The sequence below is a fragment of the Zingiber officinale genome, chromosome 8B (genome assembly GCF_018446385.1).
Source record: "Zingiber officinale cultivar Zhangliang chromosome 8B, Zo_v1.1, whole genome shotgun sequence".
NCBI lineage: Eukaryota > Viridiplantae > Streptophyta > Magnoliopsida > Zingiberales > Zingiberaceae > Zingiber > Zingiber officinale.
In genome coordinates, this window is record NC_056001.1 from 109,634,231 (window position 1) to 109,657,968 (window position 23,738).

At 35.9% G+C, this 23,738-nt stretch overlaps 1 protein-coding gene and 1 long non-coding RNA gene across 2 annotated transcripts; one reads left to right on the forward strand and one right to left on the reverse strand.

Annotated features, from left to right (window-relative positions):
* Positions 1 to 4,061: 4,061 nt before the first annotated feature.
* On the reverse strand, positions 4,062 to 5,177 carry LOC122014176 (transcription termination factor MTERF2, chloroplastic-like). Its single transcript, XM_042570354.1, has one exon. It carries the CDS (start codon positions 5,175 to 5,177, stop codon positions 4,062 to 4,064), a length of 1,116 nt encoding a protein of 371 aa, XP_042426288.1.
* Positions 5,178 to 14,566: 9,389 nt separating this feature from the next.
* LOC122016210 lies at positions 14,567 to 20,898 on the forward strand. Its single transcript, XR_006121087.1, has 2 exons — positions 14,567 to 14,816; positions 20,669 to 20,898. It is a non-coding gene; the product is annotated as an uncharacterized LOC122016210 (long non-coding RNA).
* The last annotated feature ends 2,840 nt before the right edge of the window (positions 20,899 to 23,738 follow it).

The following is a 23,738-nucleotide window of genomic DNA, read 5'->3' on the forward strand; positions in this document are numbered from 1 at the left end:
TAAACACTCTCAAGATAAAATTTAATTGTCTTAACTCCATAATTAAAAAAAATAAATAAAAAAAGTGCTATTAGGCATTCTAAATATATACCCTGTAGTATTTATTTTTTAAAATTTTAATTTTTTTTAGTTTGAACATGACAATCAAAACACTAAATCCTAGAAGTAAAATCTAATTAGCTTAATCCGAGAGTCAACCAAATAATAAATGAATCGAGACTCTTGAATTCAATCCAGGTGACTAGATTGTTATCGCAGACAAAGTTCGCAGCATTTCATCCACGACATATCAAATTTATATATATAATTTTGATATGTTGTCGATCTTATGTCGTACACTCCATGAGCACTAATTGTTTTTTATTTTTTTAAACTCTTGGTTATCCCAATCATATTTTACCTTTTAGATTTACGGGGGTTGTGTCATAGTATTAAGTATTAAAAAATTTTAAATTGAAAAAAAATTTAGGTGCATAATGTGGGGCTTAAGATGAACAATATATAAAATATATATATAATTCAAGAATGTTAGTAAGTAAAAAAAGAAAAATCAAAATCTCAAGTAAATAAGTGAAATTCAACACACAATTTATTATTTCATATTGCAAGAAAACAGATAACACAATAACATCCAGATTATCGAGCAATATAAATCCAATCAAAACAACTTATAAATAACAAGTATTCCTACCAAGTTGTATAAGATCTAAATCTTATATAGTAGTATAAGATCTTCAGACAATTTTGAATAATAATAAATAAGCTTTTTTTGGTCTGTATACTTCTCACACTTTCAGTCTCATCTCAGTTCTCATCGATCAACTAGTCTACATTTATCATACTTTACAATTCAAATTACAAGAATCTGAGATTAACAGTATGTATATGTAAGAATTTGCAATTGATAGCATTTAGAAATGAAATGTACTGTGATTTTTCTGTAAAAAAAAAAGGCAATTTAAGTATGTGACAGACTTTATCCACATAATAAGAGTGATACTTTCGATGAAGCTCAACAAAGAGGCTTCTAACTATAATTCTATTCTCCTTTAGCTTTCAACAATATTAAGAGATGAGATAGATTAAATAGAAGTGATATAGTCTGAATCTCCTCCTTGGAGCCTTTTTCCACTGTAGCACTTCACTAAGGGTTTGTACTGGTAGAGTCCCAGTTGACTCCTCATCCATGGCTGAGGTCCTCCTCCGGTCTTTATCGCTCCACTACCTCCGCCTATGAGTAGAAGTGCTTACAATGAGTGGGGGCTAGCACTGTCGGCTTTACCCCTCCGATGCTTAAGTCAACGACGAGTTAAACAAAAAAAGTATTTCCCTCAAGGAAGGGCTCGATTGTTTGTTGGAATTCAATAAAAGTCCTACATTAGAAAAATTTAATAAAGATCATGGATTTAAAATAATATAAGATATTTCCATTAGCATGAAGTTTTTTGGATATAGTCTAAGAGCAAAGTCACGAGGACTTATGTCTAAAGTGGACAATATTATGTTATTATGGAGATATGTAAACAAACTTTAGACATAACATTGTTATTTTCTTGTTATTAAAATAGAAAGGAAGAAAAAGAAGAAAAATACAGTCAGGGATCATGAGAATATTATCTTTTTTATTCGAACTTAAGTTTCTTTTTATATAAATGAAACCTCGCTTCCCATGCCCCCTCACTCCTATTGTTTCATCTTTATGTGCTATGGGTGAGAGACAATTCCGACGTCAGGCGATGACTGTGCTTGGGTGTTAGAGATATGCCCTAACATGCACGGTTTTCTTCCTACCGCAAATAGCCAGGGACCAATCCCTAGGTGACAATGATGATCTGTCTTTTTGGGTGTGGGACATCTTTTAGTTTGGGGAAACACCTTTCCAAATTCGTTCTTCGATTCAGTTAATCATTGTCATTTCCGTGGGAGTCAAAGGAGACAACACCACAGAATGAATTGAATTGCATGGGAGGGAATGCCCCCCCTAACAATCTTGTTATCAGCTTGATAGAGTCCCCTGATGGATTGTTTGCGAGCATGATACTATTAGAGATAGTAAAAGAGGTTAGTCGGAGGGGTGGAGCCCAGAGGAGATATTCCCATGAGGGGTGTTCTTATTGGCTTGGATAATGGGTTGTAGACATTCCTTAGCGAGAATGCTGCTACACCGCTCATGAACTGTAGAGTGTGAGGACTAGTAGGGATTTACCGAAGAAGATATCCTTACCATCATATTATTGTTAGAGTGTATTTGTTCTTATCTAATCTATGATGTGAAAAATCTTGCATATTTAACACTACACCCAAATTCTCATGAAGTTATAGCGGTCCTTGCCAATACGTTATAGTCATACCTTACAATGTAAACTCTTGCATATTTAACACTATACTCGAGTTTTGGAGATATAGTGTTTCTTGCCAAGACGTTACAGTTGGACCCTACAACACGTTACTTTCGAGAACAACCTAGCATTAGCACAATAATTTAATGAATAAATTCATTAAATATTTATCATAGTTTAATACTGATTGATAACCTAACGTAACACTCCTTCTTTATCCAAACTTTAAATTAACTATAACTAATTTGCCATGGACAGGGTTGAGAAACTATTAAACTATGGCAAATTAGTTAAAATAATTTTAAAAAATTATTAGATAGTAAAGTTACTAAATAATTGTGATGCAAGTACAATTAAACTTTAAATTCTAAAACCTTGAACTTCATATCCTATATCCTATATCGTATATCCTAAATCCTAAATATTATTATATCAAAATATCCTCTACTAACTTGTCAAAATTATTTAAGTTTTATCAATATCACATTAAAACAATTATAAAAGTTATTGAATAACTGCTTTGTAGAAACTACTAAATATATGTTACAATATTATAATAGTAACGTATTAACTATTACACATATAAAGCAACTGTTACACATTGTAACTACTCCAATAGCCTTAAAAAGCAAGGAACAACGTTATTGAGCTACTATATATTGTAACCGTTACAATTAGCTACTACAACAATGGTGAAACTAAAATTATTTTCGAAAATGAAACACCATTTTTTTTTTTGTTTTTTGAAAAAGAAGAGCTCTTTCACTGTATACGTTAGAATGCCCTATTCCACAAACACAACAACATGCAAGAAAACACAAACTCAGTAACAGATTATCCAGCAATATAATCCAATCAAAGAATTATAAATAAACACGTAAAATTAAAGAATTTAAGCAATAAGAGGTAAAACGAGATACTTTTGAGAATTTAAATAATAAAAGGTAAAACAGATCGAAGGGGCTGTTTAGTATGAGAACAACCAAATATATAGAGTATAAGAGCTTTAGATAATTTTGCATTATAATAAATAAGTTTTTTTTGTTTTTTCTGTTTACTCCTCACACTTTCAGTCCTCATCGATCAACTACTCTAAATTTATTATAGTTTACAATTCAAATTACTATACAAGAAGAATCTCAGACAAACAGCTCTTCACATATATATAAGAATTTGTAATTGACAACATTCAGAAATAGAGTTTGTAATTATTGTGTTAACAAAAAAAGGCAATTTAAGTAGGTGACAGACTCTATCCACATAATAACAGTGGCTCTTTCAATGAAGCTCAACAAAGAAGTTTCTAACTAGAATGCTATTCTCCTTCAGCATTCAACAATATTAAGAGATGAGATAGAAGGAAAGTGATTTCTCACTAACCTTGGCAGTTGTCACTGTACCACATGAACCAAAACTTTGCTGAAAGAACTTTTTTTTTCACATTTTAAAACACAATTTCTTCTATTTGCGAGGAGTTCAACTGACAACTTCCTAGAATAAGTGATTTGCAAGTCAATCAGGTAGTAAAAAAGGAATATGGAAAAGACTAGCATCCTCATGTCCATATTAGCAATTACATTCATAATTGGCCGGCCAGGAAAGTATCAAGTAAACCATATGAGAAACTAGAACAAGATTAGTTCAATATCATTACTTATCTAGAAAAGAAACTCATACCCAAATATACCCCTGTTAGATATTCCTTGCAAACTCAGCTACAACTCACAAGACTTCATGCAGTTTGGGTAATTTATCTTGGTAAGGGAGCACATACTTCTGCAAAAAATATGGACCAGATGATGAGAAAAATCCATGTAGCTTGTCTGTTGTATTCCATAACCCTTCAGATTTCAATATCTCCATCACACGAAATCGAGGAATCAACCTCTTTTCCAAACTTAATACTAAAGGCTTCGGGTGGTAAGCAATTTCTAAAGGTGCAATCCCAACATCCTTGACCAAAAATTCCATCTTTCCCAGCAATGACTCTGTGGAAAGCTTTAAAAAAGTTGGTTGTTTCTTGACTGCAGTATTGAAATCCGAATTTGACCAGCCAAAATTGTTCATGAGCTTGACATGGGCCTCAAATTTTTCCCTGCTGACCCCGTGCAGCACATCAAGGATCCAGAGGAACATTCTAGATTCCCGGGTAATTCCAATCCCCTCAACTCTATCTACCAGAGCCCGGAGGGCGTCTGGGTTCAGCATGATGAAGCTCGGGTGGAATTTAATGATAAGAGAAACCCGCTTTTCAGAAATACCACATTCATCCCGTAAGAATTTCATGTTGGGGTGTAGTACATTCTCAATGTTGCTGCTAAAAAACCATCCGCAATTCCGGAGATTCTTGAGGAGGATCTCCTTCGATCCAAATAAACTTTCCCAAACCTTCAATCTGGGAAGAAGCGTGTTCTGGACGTTGAGCCAAATGATGAAGGGTTGCCGCATAACGACATTGACGACGTCGGACTCAGACAACCCCATGTCGCTTAAAAAATTGAACTTCGGAGCGAGGTTCGTCTCCACATCACAGCCGAGCAATACTGGCCTCCAAGATATTAGCTTTCTGATATTAGCGCCATCTAGGCCCCGAGATCTGAAGAATCCAAGAACGGCGTCGGCTCTCTCGGTGGACTGACAGCGGGAGAGCTTCTTTGAGACCTTGGAAGCATCCTTGGCGGAGAACCCGCACGTATCCACGAGGTAATCGACCGGGAAGTGCGTGTCGGTAGAAGCGGTAGCGCCTGAAGAGGAGACAGAAGTGACGGTGGAGAAGAAGACGCGGAGGAGTTGGGTCGGAGGAGGGAGGGCATAGCGGCGGACCAAGGAGTGAAACATATCGTGGATTCGTGGGCGCGTCACGCGTGTCAAGCGTCCTCGTGAAGTCGACCTAAATTGATTCCGTAAAGCCCTAATTCAATCACATCTTCCGGGCTACCTTCACTATTCGTTGTTTAAAATTTAAAATTTAAAATTATAAAATTCTATGTGTTGATCGGATATAATATATATATTTAGAATTTAAAATAAAAAATATTATTCTTTAAAAAGTTTAAAAAAAAAAATTGGATGGAGACGTCTAGATCAAATCCAGGCCCTCAATCACTATGATGCGAATGGTTACGCTATAGTTTTAATTTTTTTTTACCTTAAATACTATAAATTTATTCTTAAACTCTCTCTCTCAAGAAATTTAATTGGCTTAACTCCATAATTAAAAATATAAATAAAAAAAGCACTATTAGGCATTCTAAATATATACCCCATAGCATCTTTTTTTAAAAAAAAATTTAATTTTTTTAACTTGAATACTGTAATCAAAATTCTAAATCCTAGAAGTAAAATCTAATTAGCTTAATCCGAGAGTCAAACAAATAATAAATGAATCGAGACTCTTGAATTCAATCCAGGTGACTAGATCGTTATCGCAGACGAAGTATGCAGCATTTCATCCACAGCGTATCAAATTTATATATATAATTTTGATATGTTGTCGATCTTATGTCACACACTCAATGAGCACTAATTATTTTTTATTTTTTTAAGTTCTTGGTTATCCCAATCATATTTTATCTTTTAGATTTACGGATTGTATTATAGTATTAAGTATTAAAAAATTTTAAATTGAAAAAAAGTTTAGGTGCATAATGTGGGGCTTAAGATGAACAATATATAAAATATATATATAATTCAAGAATGTTAATAAGTAAAAAAAGAAAAATCAAAATCTCAAGTAAATAAGTGAAATTCAACACACAATTTATTATTTCATATTGCAAGAAAACAGATAACACAATAACATTCAGATTATCGAGCAATATAAATCCAATCAAAACAACTTATAAATAACAAGTATTCCTACCAAGTAGTATAAGATCTAAATCTTATATAGTATTATAAGATCTTCAGACAATTTTGAATAATAATAAATAAGCTTTTTTTGGTCTGTATACTTCTCACACTTTCAGTCTCATCTCAATTCTCATCGATCAACTAGTCTACATTTATCATACTTTACAATTCAAATTACAAGAATCTGAGATTAACAGTACGTATATGTAAGAATTTGCAATTGATAGCATTTAGAAATGAAATGTACTATAATTTTTCTGTAAAAAAAAAGGCAATTTAAGTATGTGACAGACTTTATCCACATAATAAGAGTGATACTTTCGATGAAGCTCAACAAAGAGGCTTCTAACTATAATTCTATTCTCCTTTAGCTTTCAACAATATTAAGAGATGAGATAGATTAAATAGAAGTGATATAGTCTGAATCTCCTCCTTGGAGCCTTTTTCCACTGTAGCACTTCACTAAGGGTTTGTACTGGTAGAGTCCCAGTTGACTCCTCATCCATGGCTGAGGTCCTTCTCCGATCTTTGACGCTCCACTACCTCCCCCTATGAGTAGAAGTGCTTCCAAATTGGTGACTTGAACAATAAAATTGACACTGGTGAGTGGGGGCCAGCACTGCGGGCTTTACTCCTCCGATGCTAAAGTTAGCGACGAGCTAAACAGAAAAAGTGTTTCCCTCAAGGAAGGGTTCGGTTGTTTGTTGAAATTCAATAAAAGTCCTACATTGAAAAGATTTAGTAACAATCATGGATTTAAAATAATATAGGATATCTCTATTGGCATGAGATCTTTTGGGTATAACTTAAGAGCAAAGTCATAGGGCTTAGACTTAAAGTGGACAATATCATGCTATTATGGAGATATGTTAACAAACCTTGAGTATACATTGTTGTTTTTTAGGGAAAAACAGAAAGGAAGAAAAAGAAGAAAAAAGAAGTCAGGGATCATGAGAATATGATCCTTTTTATTCGAACTTAAGTTTTTTTTTATATAAACGAAACCTCGCTTCCCATGCCCCCTCACTCCTATTGTTTCATCTTTATGTGCTATGGGTGAGAGACAATTCTGACGTCAGGCGACAACTATGTAATGACCCGCCTTCTACTAACTAAGCTGTAAGGCCGATCATCACATTATGCTGTGCTAACTATTCCATGACCATCATTAAAACTAAGTGCGGAAGCTGTACCAATTAAAATTTGTGCTAACTGTTATCATATCTTGGTTCTACATGTGCTAAGGGGTGTAATATAAGCTATTCATGTCATTATTACCTTCCCTTATGGTCAAGGAACTTAACTAAGGGTTTCTAGCTAATATCAAGCCTTCCAATCGATCCACGGATCGATTGGAATGGTCGAATCGATCCGGAGATCGATTCAGAGGGCTACTGTATCCGGGCCATGGGTTGGATCGATCCAGTGATCGATCCAGCACGCTACTGTGCTCGGGCAATATTCTGGATCGATCGGCTGATCGATCCAGACTGGCCAATCGATCCAGTGATCGATCCCAGAGCCTTCTGTTCGCGACAGAATTTGCTGGATCGATCGACCGATCGATCCAGAGGCCTACTGTTCGCGAAACCAGATGCCCAGTCGATCCTTCAATCGATTGGAAACTCTCGAATCGATCGGCTGATCGATTCGAGTTTCTGATTTCGTGCCAATGATCTGATTTCAGTACTGTCTCGTGCCAGATCACACATAATGATTCCAAAACTGACTAAGAACATCCTAACAATAATAACTAACATTCCAACATCATAAAAATAGTGTTCTAAGCATAATAGAGTGCATGGTTAACTAGTTCATAGCAATCAACGTATTAAAGTGCAAAATGCTAAAACACTGAAAAGTTCTAATGTTTAACCCAAACTCGCTAAAGTTCCCTAAGATCTCTATTCCAAGTTCCTGCCCACACACATCTTCATCGCATTGCCCTCCAGCCTCCGCTAGTCCATCTTTCCTTTACCTTTATCTGCAGTATAAGGAAAAGTATCTGTAAGCTTTCGCTTAGTAAGAAACCATCTACCTCACTAAAACATGCATACGATGCAATATGTTTTTAAAACATGCTATTTGAAAAGAACATACTGAATATGCTAAACATGACATGGTATACAACACATGGAAATCGAAACTGATCATGGCAGTAAATACTAATCATAATCTATCATGTTGTATCAATTGAAACTCAACTAATACAAAAGCTGAGCTAAGCTAATACTAAACTGATACTAAAGCTGTACTGATTCACATAACTATTTTGTGATGTTTGAAAACTATATTCATAATAGTTGAAAATACATAATTCATGTTGCTGTTGGGCCCGACAACTGTACGTGTTATGCGCGTATCCCTAACTAGACCCAGGTTTGCAAGTCCCGAATTTAGTAGGGTTACTAGGTTATCTGAACCTAGGGACGACTGTGGGAGCCCAACCCAATGGATATCTAATCCAGTACAGTGCCACTGAGAAAGTAAAATACTGAACATAAGCTAATAAATTCCTGTCTTGCTTTTACTAGGTTGTCTAAACCCAGAACTAGGTTATCTAAACCTAGAGGCGACTGTGGGAGCCCACCCATTGGACATCTAGTCATGTAAAAGCTGTAGCAAGACTATATGAGCTGTGAAATGCTTCTATTGCATTTAACTAAGCTATTAAAATGCCTAAGTTGCATTTTAACTGTGCTAGTAATTTAATCGAACACTTGGTATACGCTAATTCGCATCCTTTGTGCCGAAAAGCCATATACTACTAACTAAAACATGGAATTCACACAGAAGCTACTTATACTGCAGGTGAGGGGTTTCTTACCTCCTGTGCTAGATTTCTTACAAATCTAATCGCTAGATCTCCGGAGGAGACGATCCTTTCGACGATCTTCTCGCGTCTACACATTCCTCTCGCGGAGGGGAGCGTCCTCGTGTCGAAGTCGTCGCCGGAAAGTGCCCTTGGGCGGAACCCTAGCCTTCCTTGTGGTTGGCGCCGAGAGAGGAAGAGGAGAGGGAGGGGGCGGCGTGAGGTTAGGGTGAGGAGGAGAAGTTGCCGAACCAAACAAAATAAACCAAACCCCACTTAAATTTTCTATTTATATTAAGTGGGTAACTCGGCCCAACTTAAATATAAGTATAATTGATTCCCCTATCTTTCAGCACGGCCCTGCTGGGTTCAACTGGTTACTTAAGCGGTCTAAAGGTTTAGCGGACCCGAGAGGTCCCGGGTTCGATTCCTGCTTAAGCTATTTTGTTTTTCTAATTATTTTTGCTACTTCCGCTACTCTAAAAATTTCGAAAAAATATCTAAAAATTCCAGAATAATTATAGAATATTTCTAATATAGTTTTGAGAATTTTCGGGAGTTACAAACTGTGTTTGGGTGTTAGAGATATGCCCTAACATGCACGGTTTTCTTCCTACTGCAAATAGCCAAGGACCAATCCCTAGGTGCCAAATGACAATCTGTCTTTTTAGGCGTGGGACATCTTTTGGTTTGGAGAAATACCTTTCCAAATTTGTTCTTCGATTCAATTAACCATTGTCATTTCCGTGGGAGTCAAAGGAGACAACACAACAGAAGGAATTGAATTGCATGGGAGGGAACGACCCTCCTATCAATCTTGTGGTCAGCTTGATAGAGTCCCCTGATAGACTGTTAGCGAGCATGATACTATTAGAGATAGTAAAAGAGGATAGTCGAAGGGGTGGAGCCCAGAGGAGATATTCCCATGAGGGGAGTTCTTGCTGGCTTGGATATAATGGGTTGCAGACATTCCTTAGCGAGGATGCTCCGATGCCGCTCATGAACTGTAGAGTGTGAGAACTAGTAGGGATTTACTGAAGAAGGTATCCTTACCATCATATTATTTTGAGGATGTACCAAATGGGATTGTTCCCAATCTTTTACCTTCAGCGTTAGTGAGGATTTTACGCTTTTCGAGGATGTACCCAACGGGGTTGTTCCCAATCTTTTACCTATTGGAGTCTATGAGGACTTGACATTCTGGGGATGTACTTGGGGTTGTTTCCAATTTTTTACCTATTGGAATTCGTAAGGACTTTAGTCTTTTCAGGGATATACCCAACAGGGTTATTCCCAATTTTTTACCTATTGGAGTTTGTGAGGACTCAGACAGTATCTTTGTCTCCAGGCCACATTTGCTTGCGATCAGAGTCCTAGGGACTCCATGGGCGCAAACCGACTTGCCCTCCCCCAAACAGTCAGACTGAGGTGACAGCTAAGGACTGGCTGAAACCTTGCGGCAACGTGTTCTTCCATCAATGCTTCAGAATATGATCACACCACACACTGATTATGTTGGATCGAGAAAGCGCTAAAACTAAAACATAAAAGACAGAGGCACGGTGTTTTTTACTTGGTTCGCAGGCCATTGGCTACTACTCCAAGGTCCACAATCAGTTTGACCGCTTTGGTGAGCAGTCACTATCAATTTTCTTTCCAAAGGAAAAGAAGGCTCACTTCTTTTATAAGTGAAGGGTTCGTTAATAAACTTACCGACCCTTAGAGTATTTAGCACAAAAAGAAGCAAGAGTAATAGAAAACAACAACTAAACATCAATAAGGCTAGACTCATTTGAGATCCAAGCAGCGCCGTGTTATTGTCGTGTCGTTAAAGCTTGAGCGCAAAGTGTTGGAGTTTCAGAGTTTTTGGGAGCAAAATGGACCACTTGAAAAGTTAAATAGATGATTTTGAAGGTGATGTTCGAGGCTTCTTTTATAGAGTGATCCGAGCACCTGGATTAGTATAGGGTGCCTCCAGCAACCCCTATCAGATCTGACTTCATTGTTGACTCGGCCACTTCGGGTGCATAGATCCCCTTCTGGGCATATGATCGGCTGACGTGATAGTAGCTAGTTAAAGCTCTATCCGTGTCGTGTTTATCCCTTCCCAAGTGCTTGGATTTGCTTAGGGCGCCTGGATGATAACGTGTAGCACCCAATCAGGGTCTGTCACCTCATCTGGATGTGAAGTTGAACTTCGGGTAATGAGGACGCTTGGATCCACTTAGGGCGCCCGCATCTCTGATCGCCTGGAACCACTCCGGGTGCCCAGAGTTCCTTTTCTGGATAGCTCGTAAACTTAGCTCTTGCATCACAATGTTAACACAAATATATAGTAATGAGTATGATTGATAGTTCTTCAATCTGTCTAGTCTCAACTTTTAGTCTCCCGTGAAATCTTAGGTTGGGCTGACTCCACTGCTCTCTTTCCAAGAGCACGTCCTCACCAATCCACTCGGGAGAGTTTACTTAGTACCAAACATTGGTCCACCCGACATATTTGGACTTTTGCTCAACTGATCTTGACCTTCAAGACTTTCTGATAGATCTCCAACCCTCAACCTGTCTAGACTTTCCGCCTAGTATCCTTGACCCCTATGACTTCCCATCCGATGTACTCAATATGCCAAGTCTTCCTGCCTAATCCCTCCAATCAGGATTTTCTTACCTAGCCTTAACTAGGACTTCTCTTACTTAGTCTCAACTAGGACTTTTCTACGAGCCTGATTAATATGTTAGCATACTACAAGACTTAATTTTGACATTTTGTCAATATTAAAACTTAGGCTCAATTGCATGGTGCTTATTACACTAATAATTTTTCCTTTTTAATTATTGGCAATATGGTTATGTCAAGTTAAAAAATATAACAATTTAGGGAGTTAATAAATAGTTCAGAAAATGAACATAACAAATGAATTTCTCAGCAAGATACAAATAAGTTAAAAATAAATGAATTCTGTTACTTCCCTTCTTCTGACCTCTCCCCTAAAGTCATGCATGGGATATTTAATTTTTACTTAACTTGTTCTGTTTCTCCCCTTTGCCACTTATCTAAAGAAAATGTAGTTTAAGTATAAATTTTTCCAAAAAAAAGAGTTATAAGTTAAACATCGGAAAATTTGTTTGAAAGTTTTTAAAAATTCAAAAGATTTGAAAAAAGAGAAAAAAAAAAAAGTTTGAAGAGATGTTTACGAAAGGAAATTTGAAAAGAATTAAGGAAGAAAGAATTTTGAACATATTTTTTAAAAAATAGTTAGAGTTTGAAACAACATAAAAAAATCGAAGTCAAAGATTTTAAAGAAGACGAAAAAAATAGATTTTGCAAAGAATTCGAAGGATAAAAAAAAATTAGAGAAAAAAATTTTGTTGGAAAAACGTTGTTAAAGATAAAAAAAACAAGGTTTTGAAAGCATGTTGAAAGATTAAATAAACAGGTTTTTTTAGAATAAACAAAAAGAAGGTTTTGAAAAAACAATTTTAAAGATATAATAAAAAATCAAAAATAATTTTTTTTGAAAGATTTTTTTTTATTTGTTTTTGTCCTGTGATCCAAGCTGAAAGAAAATAGTCAAAAAAATGTGCTAAAAATAATTTGTAAAAATAAACATCTAAAAATTAGTACCTAAGTAAATGTCTGAACTCTTTTTACCTAAATGATAATTCTAAATTAGTATCTGAACTCTTTTTACCTAAATGATAAAGAATTATCATTGAGTTATATTTGAGTTTAGTTATATTAAGTGATTAATTTTAAATGTATACTCCTTTTGATTCATGTTGATGCACTTGTTCTATATCTTAAATCTGGAATAGATTCTTTAACATCTCACATCGTTCTATGTGGCCCAAAATATAATCAAGTTAAACCTAGGTGTTGTGAGATGTTATGGCTCTTAAGATTTCTATAGATCATGATTGCTAAAGTAAAGCCTAAGCTAAGTCCATTTTTGCAAAAATCGAAAACACTATAAGTAAAGCATGCCAAAAATAAAAAGAAAGTCCTAGCCTACCCAACACATTCCTAATTGTCCTAAGTTCAAGAAAAGTTAATATGAGTCAAAAGTCAGGACTGACATGCATAAGTCAATTGTAGTCAAATATACAACTCAATATCAAAATAATAGTTAATCTACATGTTAAGAGTTGATCAACTATGCTCTAAGATAAGTAGATACCCTCTGTCCTCCAAAAAAATATGAGTATATCGTATCTAATATAATGTGGGAGTAGGGATTACCAAATAGTAAATCTCTAGGAAGGTAACATAGGAAAGTAGATGATCAGGGTCTAAGTCCTAAATATTCTCTAATGACAGTAGGGGACAATGTAAAATCCCTACCTACTATCCTACTGGTATAAGTGAGGTCATCGACCTTAACCAAATTATTGTATGGTTCAGTATACAAATTTGTGTTAACCAAACTAAACAATAAAATAGGTTATGTAATATATAATAATCGATTATCTTGACAGATGGTATGCATGATCTCATGAAAAAGATCCTACAGAGATATCTAGAATGAAGGGATATATATGATATGGATGAAAACCTAGTCCTAAGTTTCTTTATAGGAAATCTAGGGTCGGTGCTAGGAGAATGAGAGGTACTAGGCTTAGTAAAAGTGTTAAATTTTATGAAGTCCTAGTGACTTCACATGTTCTTGAAATGATTCTTTAGTCAACGACTTAGTAAAAAAATTTACAAGCATAGCACATGTAGGGATATACTCAAGAATTATCTTTTTTTTTCCCATAATATCTCTTACAAAATTATACTTATTTCTATATGCTTGTCCTTGCTGTGATATTTGGGATCCTTAAAAAAAGATATAACAACTTGACTATCACAGCACACTTGTAATAGGATTCTCACTGTCCTTAGGAATCTTTAGATGCTTTAGGAACATTCTTAATTAGACCGTTTCTTACACAGTCATTGCGCAAGCCACATAGTTAGGGCTGTAAATGAACCAAACGTTCGTGAACAAGCTTGATGTTCGGTTTGGTAAGAGCTTGTTTATGTTCGTTCAATATACATAAGGTTAATTAAACAAACAAGCTTGAACACATATGTGTTCAACTCGTTAACGTTCGTGAATAATGTTCATGAACAATGTTCGTGAACAATATTCGTGAACAATGTTTACAACCCATATTTATTAATAAAATTCTTTTCAATATGCTAAATAAATAAATAAATAAATAAATTTAAATTATCAAACTCAATAACTATTCAAACAACTAAAAGTATCAAACAATCAAACTGTAACAACCCAAATTTCTCCATTCCGAGTCCCAAAAGTAATTCAAAAATATTTTAAAATGCTATAAAAATATTCTAGAGATTTTTAGAGTATTTTTATGTAATTTTTGGAGATCGTTTGGTTTTTTTACTAAACGAAAGAAGTTTTGACAAAAAATATCCAAGCTTAGATTCGAACCCGCGAGTCGCGCCCTAAGCAAGCAAAACGCAACCAACCAACTGGGCCAGCGGACTTTGCTAATTTAAGAAGGAGAGAAATATATTTAAGGTATAGCGGTTAATAAAAACCCTAGTTATAAGAAAAGAATTAGGTTTTCTTTTTCCGAAAATTTTCTCTCCTCTCCTCTCCCCGTGCGTCGGCGTTTTCTCTCGGGCGAAATCCACAGCAAGAGCTGGGGCGTCTCCGGCGGCCGGCGAAGGAGTATTTCTATGAGGTCTTCACACCGTTGAGGTCCTCTCGTCGAGGAGGGTCCGTGAGCACAAGAAGAGCTCGAGTTATCCGAACCCTAGAACGTTCCCTCTTCGGCTGTGAGTTCAAGAACGCAAGGTAAGTTGCTACTCACCTGCGGTAGGATAGCTTCAAAGTTTATTTCTTGTTTCTTTTCTTGTTCCCGAAGCTTTGGATGAAACCTAGGGCTGTGTTGTTGCTGATTGATGGAACATGAGATGATTTGATTTCTTCCCGTGAGGTTCTTGTTTTGGATTGAGGGATTCTGTGATGATCTTGCTTCGTTTCATGTTCCTATGAGGTTTCGGATTTTGTTTCCTTCTTGATGTTCTTCCGAAGCATACTGTAAGAAGTATGTTCTTGTGGCTAACTGCTGTGAATTCAATTCGGATTGTTTGGGGTTTGCTGGGAAGGTAGGTTTGTTTTTGTAGCTTACGGCAGAATAGTATGCTTTGTTAACAGAACATGGAGAACAGCTATGTTTATAAGTTCTTAGTAGCAAATCTTTGTAGCATTGAACATGAAGAAGGATTATCGTTTTTGATTCTTTTTAGTATAAGATAATTCCATGTTGTTAGGTTTCTTGGGAAGTTGGGTCAATGAAACAATGATATTGATGTCCTGTTCATAGTTTTCTTGATTTTGGATGAGATAGCTTTGATAGTATCAGAATGGGTGGTGCTCACGGATTTATGCTATAGGTGTTGGACTTTAATCTAGTTCTCTACCATGTGTGCTAGCTTCTAGATTTAATTCTGATGAGTTCTTGTTCTATGAAATTCTGAATACGGTTTAAAATTTGTGTTTCTTGTAAGAGGGTTATTCGATTTGGTTACTGGTGTTTAACTCCGAAGACTCGGCTTGTTTCCTGTATGAGTATTCAATTTAGTGCTGGAGCTCGTATTTCGGAAGATTGTTTTGCTTCATGCAGAAGTCAGATAATTAGTGGATGATGGGTCGAAATTTCTAGTGTAGATTAAGAGGTTTCAAGTATATTCCTTTGAATATTTGTGAGATTTTGTTGTTACCTTTGCAATTTTTTTGAAGCATGGTTAAAAGATTATGATTACCTTATAAAAGCTTAGCTGTGAATAAGTTTTGTATAGGTATTGTTTTTAGTTTAGTTCTTGAAAGTGGATTGACATTTAGTTGCTTGCCTCCTGGTAACCCATTCATCTCAATCTTATAAGCATAGTTGCTATTGATTTTGTTATTAGAGACCTAGACAAAGCTAAGGATTAGTACACAAGTCATATCTCTCAAGCCTACTACGTAATCAATCAGCAATCTTTTTCAGTTGTGACAGTCAAACACAAAGATAACCACACATATCGGCTGATTCCAAGTCACCGTTGTTAATCTTAGAAATATCTTCTTAATCGCATCAATTATAAGGATATTGAGGTTATACAAGATCATTTCGAGGAACTCCTTGCCATTATATGTTGTCACACAGTTTGTCTTGTACTAAACCAGCGATGACTCACACTTGGTAGGCATCTTAATTTTCCCCATCTACTATATCCATAACACCATTTGATCCCTCAAATAACAAAGCTACTTCAATCACTCAGCATCTAGAGAGTTGTCACAGCAAGTCTTAACGAATTGAACTCGTTCTATGCAACTCTAGAATCTATATGTACATATGGTGTTCTATTAAATCCTTTTAGGGACTCATGAGAAGTTATAAGTAAAGGAAAGACCAAGGTCTGGAGAAGAAAAGATAAATATTTTAAAGTATAAGAAGTATAAGTTTTATAGAATTTCAAGTTCTAACTAGATTAGACCCTTTTCGTTATCAATTGTTTAACATGTTACTAGATTCTTTGTTAGTGATCCTTTAACCTGCAATTATAGTTTTAAGTTTAGCATGTTAGTTTCAGATTTCATGAAACCATTTCAGATGTAGATTTTCAGTTTTAGTTTATATATATATCTATGCAACGAACTATCTTTTATTCCAAGTATATATAGTTAGTTTTCCTTTGTTCTACTATTAGGCAATGAACATAGAATGACTTGGATTAAGTATTGGTTTATTAGGCTAATTGGAAGTTGATCTGGCAGTGATTTTGGTTTATTTTATGATGAAGTAGGTTGTGTAATCTCTTTAGTGCAGAAGTGTGGATGAAGAGTGAAGATGAGCATATGTAATATGTTGTTTTGGTGAGTATCATGTGTTAAGACTAAAGATGATTTGAATTGATGAAATGAATTTAACAGGTGAGAAGTATGTGAATAATTTAGATATGCAAGTAGTAAGTTCAGAGTAGAAGTTTAGTTTAGAAGAAGAGAAAAGAGATGTATATGTTGATCAATATAGATTTTATACTGAGGATTCCTTTCTGACCATAAGTTTAATGACATAATTGATGTTTAGAATTAAAGTACTTGGATGTGTCAATATCAAGGATTCCATTTGGTCTCAGCCGGTTACTAGAATATGAAATTCTAGATTTATAATTGCCATGTGAGAATTTTAGTGCAGATTTTTATTAAGTATTGGTGTGCAGATTTTATTAAGCATTAGTGTGCAGATTTTTAGTTAACATTGAAATGCAGATTTCTGTTAAGCATTGCAATACAGAATTTTGTTAAGCATTGTAGTGTAGATTTGCTTTAAGTATTTAGTTTCTTTAGCAGTGCAGATTTGCTAATAGATAGTTTATGGATAGCATTGTAGAACAATGCTTTAGATTTCCCTTAAATATGCATGATTGTGTGTTACCTAGTTGATTTCACTTATAGATGCATATGAAAAAAATACCCTAACAGTATTTTGAGATTAAGAAAAGTATAAGAAAGATAAAGAAAAGAAAGAAAAATGCCAAGGCCTTAAGTAGATCCCAAAATCAAGACTTTAGGGATTTTGACACGCAAGGTGCTTGAGGAAATGCCAAGGCATTTTATATTAGAAGAGTTCTAAAAAATAACAAGTATAAGGAAGTTATAGTTAAAAAGAAAATAAGTATTTTACTTTTAAATGGCATGTATCGGACACAAGGTCCATTGGGTGGGCTCCTAGTGTTGGTTGCTACTCGGAAAACCTATAGGTTCCACTGTACAAAAATTTTGTACAAAGGTCCGAACCTTTTCCTAGCTACCATGTGTTCTTTTAAATTAAATTTTGGATCGCCTGCGGAACTTTACACGTTTGATCCAAAACTTAATCTATTTGTTCTTTTAGGTTTTGACTTGGATCTCCTGCGGAACTTAACACGTTTGACCCAAGTCTCCTTAAGTTATTAATTCCATTAAATATTAATTTCCATAAAAGGTTCCCAGTACTGACGTGGCGAGGCACATGGCCTTCTTGGATATGGGAGCAACCACCACCGACTAGACAAAACCTTTAATAGAAAGCTAATATTTAATTTCCTAAAATAACTTTAGGTTAACCAAAGAGAACAATCAAATCACAAGGAAAAGAAAGAAACAAAAGAACACAACTTCGAAAAACCATATTCAAACACTAGAGCGTAAGCCTCTTGTATTTGGTATTATTTCCATAAATAACTAGCGTGATGCGGAAATAGAAATTACTAGTTATACCTTGTAGAAAACCTCTTGATCTTCTACCGTATTCCTCTTCTAACCTCGGACGTTGTGTGGGCAACGATCTTCCAAGATGAAACCACCAACCACCTTCTTCTCCTCCAGCAAGGTTCGGCCAAGAAGAAAAGCTTCAAGGAGAAAAACCACTAACCAAGCTCCAAGAGATGCTAGTTTTCTCTCCTTCTTCTTCTTCTCCAAGTAGTATCCGCCACCACAAGAGCTCGAGGAGGGAGAGGTTCGGCCACCACAAGAGGAAGAGGAGGAGAGGATGGCCGGCCACACCAAGGAACAAGAGAGAGAGAGGAATAATAGATGTTGTGTCTTGTGAAGGCACCCTCACCCCTTCTTTTATATTCCTTGGCCTAGGCAAATTAGGAAATAAATTTTCCTTAATTTCCTTGACATGATTTAATTGAGAGAAATAAAATAAAATTTCCCCAATTAATTTGTGATGGCCGGCCACATCATTGGAATACAAAAGAGGACAAGTTTTAATCAACAATTAAAACTTCCTAATTTGTTTCCGGAAATTTTAAAAAAATAAAATTTCTCTTTAAAATTTCTTCATGGTTAATAAAAGGAAATATCTATAATTTTAATTTTATCAATCATGTGGATAATTTTAAAGAGAAAATAAAATATCTTACCATTCTAAATTAGGAAGAGATCTAATCTCTTTCTTAATCTTTTGTAGATCTTTTCTGAAGAGATATTTTAATTTTAATTCTCTTTAATAAATTATTTCTTCCATAATAAAACTAAAATTAAAATCCTTTTAATTTTATTTGGCCCTACTAGCTTGGGTTGAAGCTAGGGCCGACCCCATACTTAGGCCGGCCTAGCTTGATTCCCAAGCTAGCTTGCCCCACTGAGTGGGTATAGAAGGTGGGTATAAGTGGGTATAGTACTCCATAAATAAGAGGCTACGATAGGGAGAGAGGAGGAATTGGTTTTGGTCTCCGATAAAATTAAGCGTCCTGTTCGCCGAACACATGACTTAATTTTATCGATGATAATTCATTCCACTAGAGAACTATCGTTGAACTACCGCACCAATTCAATTACATTTTGGGCTCCTTCTTATTATGGTGTGTTAGTCTCCTGTGTTTAAGATATCGAATGTCCACTTAATTAAGTGAGTTCTGACAACTCGTTTAATTAATATCTAAGTCCAAGTAGTACCACTCAACCTTATTATCGTATCGGACTAAGTCCACCTCAGGGTTTAACAATCTTTATGAGCTCCTCTTGAGGACATTATCAACCTAGTATCTATAGTTTCCTTATAATCAACAACACACCATAAGTGATACCATTTCCAACTTATCGGGTTTATTGATTCATCGAACTAAATCTCACCCATTGATAAATTAAAGAAATAAATATCAAACATATGTGCTTGTTATTATATTAGGATTAAGAGCACACACTTCCATAATAACTGAGGTCTTTGTTCCTTTACAAAGTCAGTATAAAAGAAACGACCTCTAATGGTCCTACTCAATACACTCTGAGTGTACTAGTGTAATTATATAGTCAAGATAAACTAATACCTAATTACACTACGACCTTCTAATGGTTTGTTCCTTTCCATTCTGGTCGTGAGCTACTGTTTATAATTTATAAGGTACTGATAACATCATCTTCTGTATGTGACACCACATACTATGTTATCTACAATATAAATTAAATGAACAACTACAAACAAATGTAGATAATTAGACCAAATGTGATTCTTTATTCATAATGAATGTTTACAAAGCTTAGGCTTTCAGTATACACTCCAACACCTAGATCGTCCCTAGGCACAAGATCGCCTAGAAGTACCTTAGTAGTTTCGGGATTAGCTACCTCGACTCTTATTAGGGATGCACACAAATTGGTACCATGCTGGGCCCAAGAAGAAGTTTATTATTATTTTGAAGTATTAAAGTATAAGTTTTTTTGGAACAAATGAAACAAGCTTCATAGATGCTTAGAATCAGTAAGTTTAATTCTTTAGAATTCTAAGCATTCAGTATTAGTTTTATTTGTTTCGCTTATTAGTTTATTGAGCATGATTAGTCTTAATTCTAGCATGCTGTTTAGACTTCCCTATGTTGTTTAGACTTTTCTTTGTTGTTTAGTCTTTCCTTTCTTGTTAGGCTTTTCTTTGCTATTTCGAGCATGAGCAGTATTGAGTTCTTAGTTCTATTCCATTTGCTATTGATTCTAGCATGAGCAGTATAGATTCTTATTTCTAGTTCTTTGTTATTAGATGAGCATGAGTAGCCTTCTTTTTAGCATTTCAGTTTCAGTATCTTTTATATTTACATGCGCATATTCGAGTTTTTGTGAGTTAGATAGCGCTTACTAAGCATTTTGCTTATAGATTACATTTCCTCTTACTGCAGATAAAGGAAGACGAGGAGGAGGTGCGGATGGTGTGTGATGTCAGGACTATGGGAGAGACTTGGGATGTTGTTGAGTTTTCCGCATTTTAGTGATTGTTAAATATTGAGATTGTATTTTGAGTTCCATGTCGTTTGAGATTGTTTTAGATAGTATGTTAAGATGAATTCAGTATAGTAAGTATGTATTTTTGGTGTTTGACACTTATTTAACTGCGTGGATGTTTAATATATGTTCCAGCCGCCTGTGCCTGATGTATACTATGTATGTATTCCAGTTTAAGGTCACCAGTACAGGGGAGATTCTGTCGAAATTTTTCGGTAGGGATTCCTCGTGATTTCAATCATACCGGTTAAGTAGAGTTAGTAGTTAAGTAACGGTCATCCTTAGAGAGTAGTAGTAGTAGTAAGAAGGGTGGTCGTTACACAAACAAGTTTGAATTGAGAGCTTGATAATATCTAAACAAACCAAGCTCGAACTAAGCTCAAGCCAAGCTTGAATCGAGAGCTTGATAACATCTAAACGAACCAAGCTCAAGTCAAGCTTCAAACAAGTTCAAGTTCATAAAAAATAAACCAAGCTAAGCTTGAACACTCATTTCAAAAGCTTGGTTCATTTTAAGTTCGGCTCAGCTCGGCTTGGTTGTCTTATCAAACAAGCTTGAACACCCCAAAACTCGGCTCGACTCGGCTTGTTTATAGCCCTACACATAGTCACCCTCCATTGTCGACAGGCTGCACAAGCCTATTTCTTGCTGTTCCATGAGATGACACCACCATTCAGCAAGAAGACATAGTCATATGTGGATTTTCAGTCATCATGATCTCCTACTCAATCTGTATCTGTATAACCCTTCAGGCTCATCTTAAATCCTCGAAAATAGATACAATAATCTGTTATCCCTTTGAGATATTTGAATATTCTCTTCACCTATTTCCAGTGTCTCGATTCTAGGTTTCACTGAAAATAGTTAACTAAGCCAATAACATAGTTTATATCAGTATCAGTATATAACATAGTGTACATTAAACTACCAATGACATTGACATATGGTTGTTTCTTCATTTCAACTATTTCTTCAGGAGTCTTGGCATACATACTTTTGCTCAAAATAGTACCTCTCACTATAGGTGCTTGTTCAATGTTGCAATCTAACATATTGAAGTGTTGTAGCATATTAGTGATATAAGTCTCTTAAGACAAATCCAAAAGCCTTTTAGATCGATCTCTAATGATTTTGACTCTTAAGATGTACTCAACTTCTTCCATATCTATTTTATCAAATTATGATAAAAGTCATAATTTGACTTCTATCACACACTTTATATCACTTCCAGCTATTATCATATCATCAATATATAATCATAAGATGACAAACTTTCCTTTTTTTCATTTCTCAAGTAAACATAATGATTCTCATTGATCATTTCAAAATCATAAGACTAAATGACTTTTTTAAATCTTATATTTCATTGTCTTGACGCTTGCTTTAACTCATATATAAACTTTTTAACTCTACATATTCTATTCTCTTGACCTTCAACAATACCTTTTGGCTGTGTCTTCAACCAGTTGTCATTGAGACCTTTCACGAACACTAGTACATCCCGGGTGACCATGATTTAGTAGCCCCTATTGAGAGTGACCGAGCTCATTTGCCTTGGCCAAACTCTATAGTTTTCTTTTTGAGCTAATGGCTTGCGATTCCCTCTGCACATGTTCTCTCTCTCTCTCTCTCTCTCTCTCTCTCTCTCTCTCTCTCTCTCTCTCTCTCTCTCTCTCTCTCGTCATCTATCTTTGCCTCTTAATCCAATCACCCTGAATTCCTAGAGGTTGATGATAGGTTTCCTGATAATTTTGATATATCTAGAGGTAGAGTCTACTGCCCCAATCTTCTAGTGCTTCTTTCAGTTGAAGATGTAAGAACCAAGAGTATTTTACTTTGTGTCAAGATCACCTACCCAATTCTTGACCGAGGCTAAGAGAACTATTAAGAGTTGGAAGGAATTCTTCTTTGTGAGCCCACCCTATCCTTCTCTTTCCTTGAGTTAATGGATCACCAGTTGCCTTTCGCCTGGCTATAGGCCAATATAGGGAGAGGGAAGATTTTAAAAATGCTATCCATGAAATAAAAGGCCAGATATTCAACTTTCCTCATCTTGGTGAAGAAGAAGCACTTTTTTGGTGAGGATAAGTTTGGCCTCGTCGAACCCAAGCACCACCTTAGGTAGGACATATATTTTTCCCTTTGCCTGTAACTGTCTGATAATTAAACTTGCTTTCCATATTGCAGAGTCTATAATCATGTATGCCACGATGTCTTCTTTGTTTCTCAAAAGGAAAAAATCGGAGCTCTTCTGCTACTAGTTCCAGAGCCGAAAATGAATCCTCAATGAGTTCCTCCCTGATGGTGTGCAACTAGGTGATGGACAAAGGGGAATTAGCTCTCTCGGATGATACTACATCACCTTCCCCAATTGCATCTCCTCTTGCAGTTGCAATGTCAAAATATCTAGAGCCAGATTCTACAACCCCCAAGATTTTGCGGCTAGAGCGTTATAAAAGGGTGACCTCCAACTCACCGTAGAGAGTTGCATCCAGTTCCCCTGAACCACACTCCCTTGAGTTACATGCAATGCGTCTATCAACCCCCCCAAACTCCAGCTTCCACCTCCCTGCCCATGGACAATGTCTCCAACCCCTAGTGATGTGGCTCCCTCGGACATAATGCCCTTAGAAAGCTAGACTAGGACTAGGCTTGGGCCGATGCTCCGTAGCCAAGCTAAGAGGTCGTTGTCCCAATCCTTTGAGCCACAACTAGAATTCTCCAGGATAGAAGGGACATTTCCTCTTTCACAGCTGTCGTGATTAGCACTGTTGGATCATGTTGCCAAAGAGACTTAAGGTACAACTTACTTTTTTAACTTAGAGGTGATTGCTGTTAACCTCCCTCTGTTGCCAGCATATATCAGTTGTCAATGAAATACAAGCGAGCTCGAGAGAAACTGGATTTACCAACTACCCCTCCTTCCGACCTCTCCTGGCTACAAGCTCAAGTCAGTGCCCTAGAAA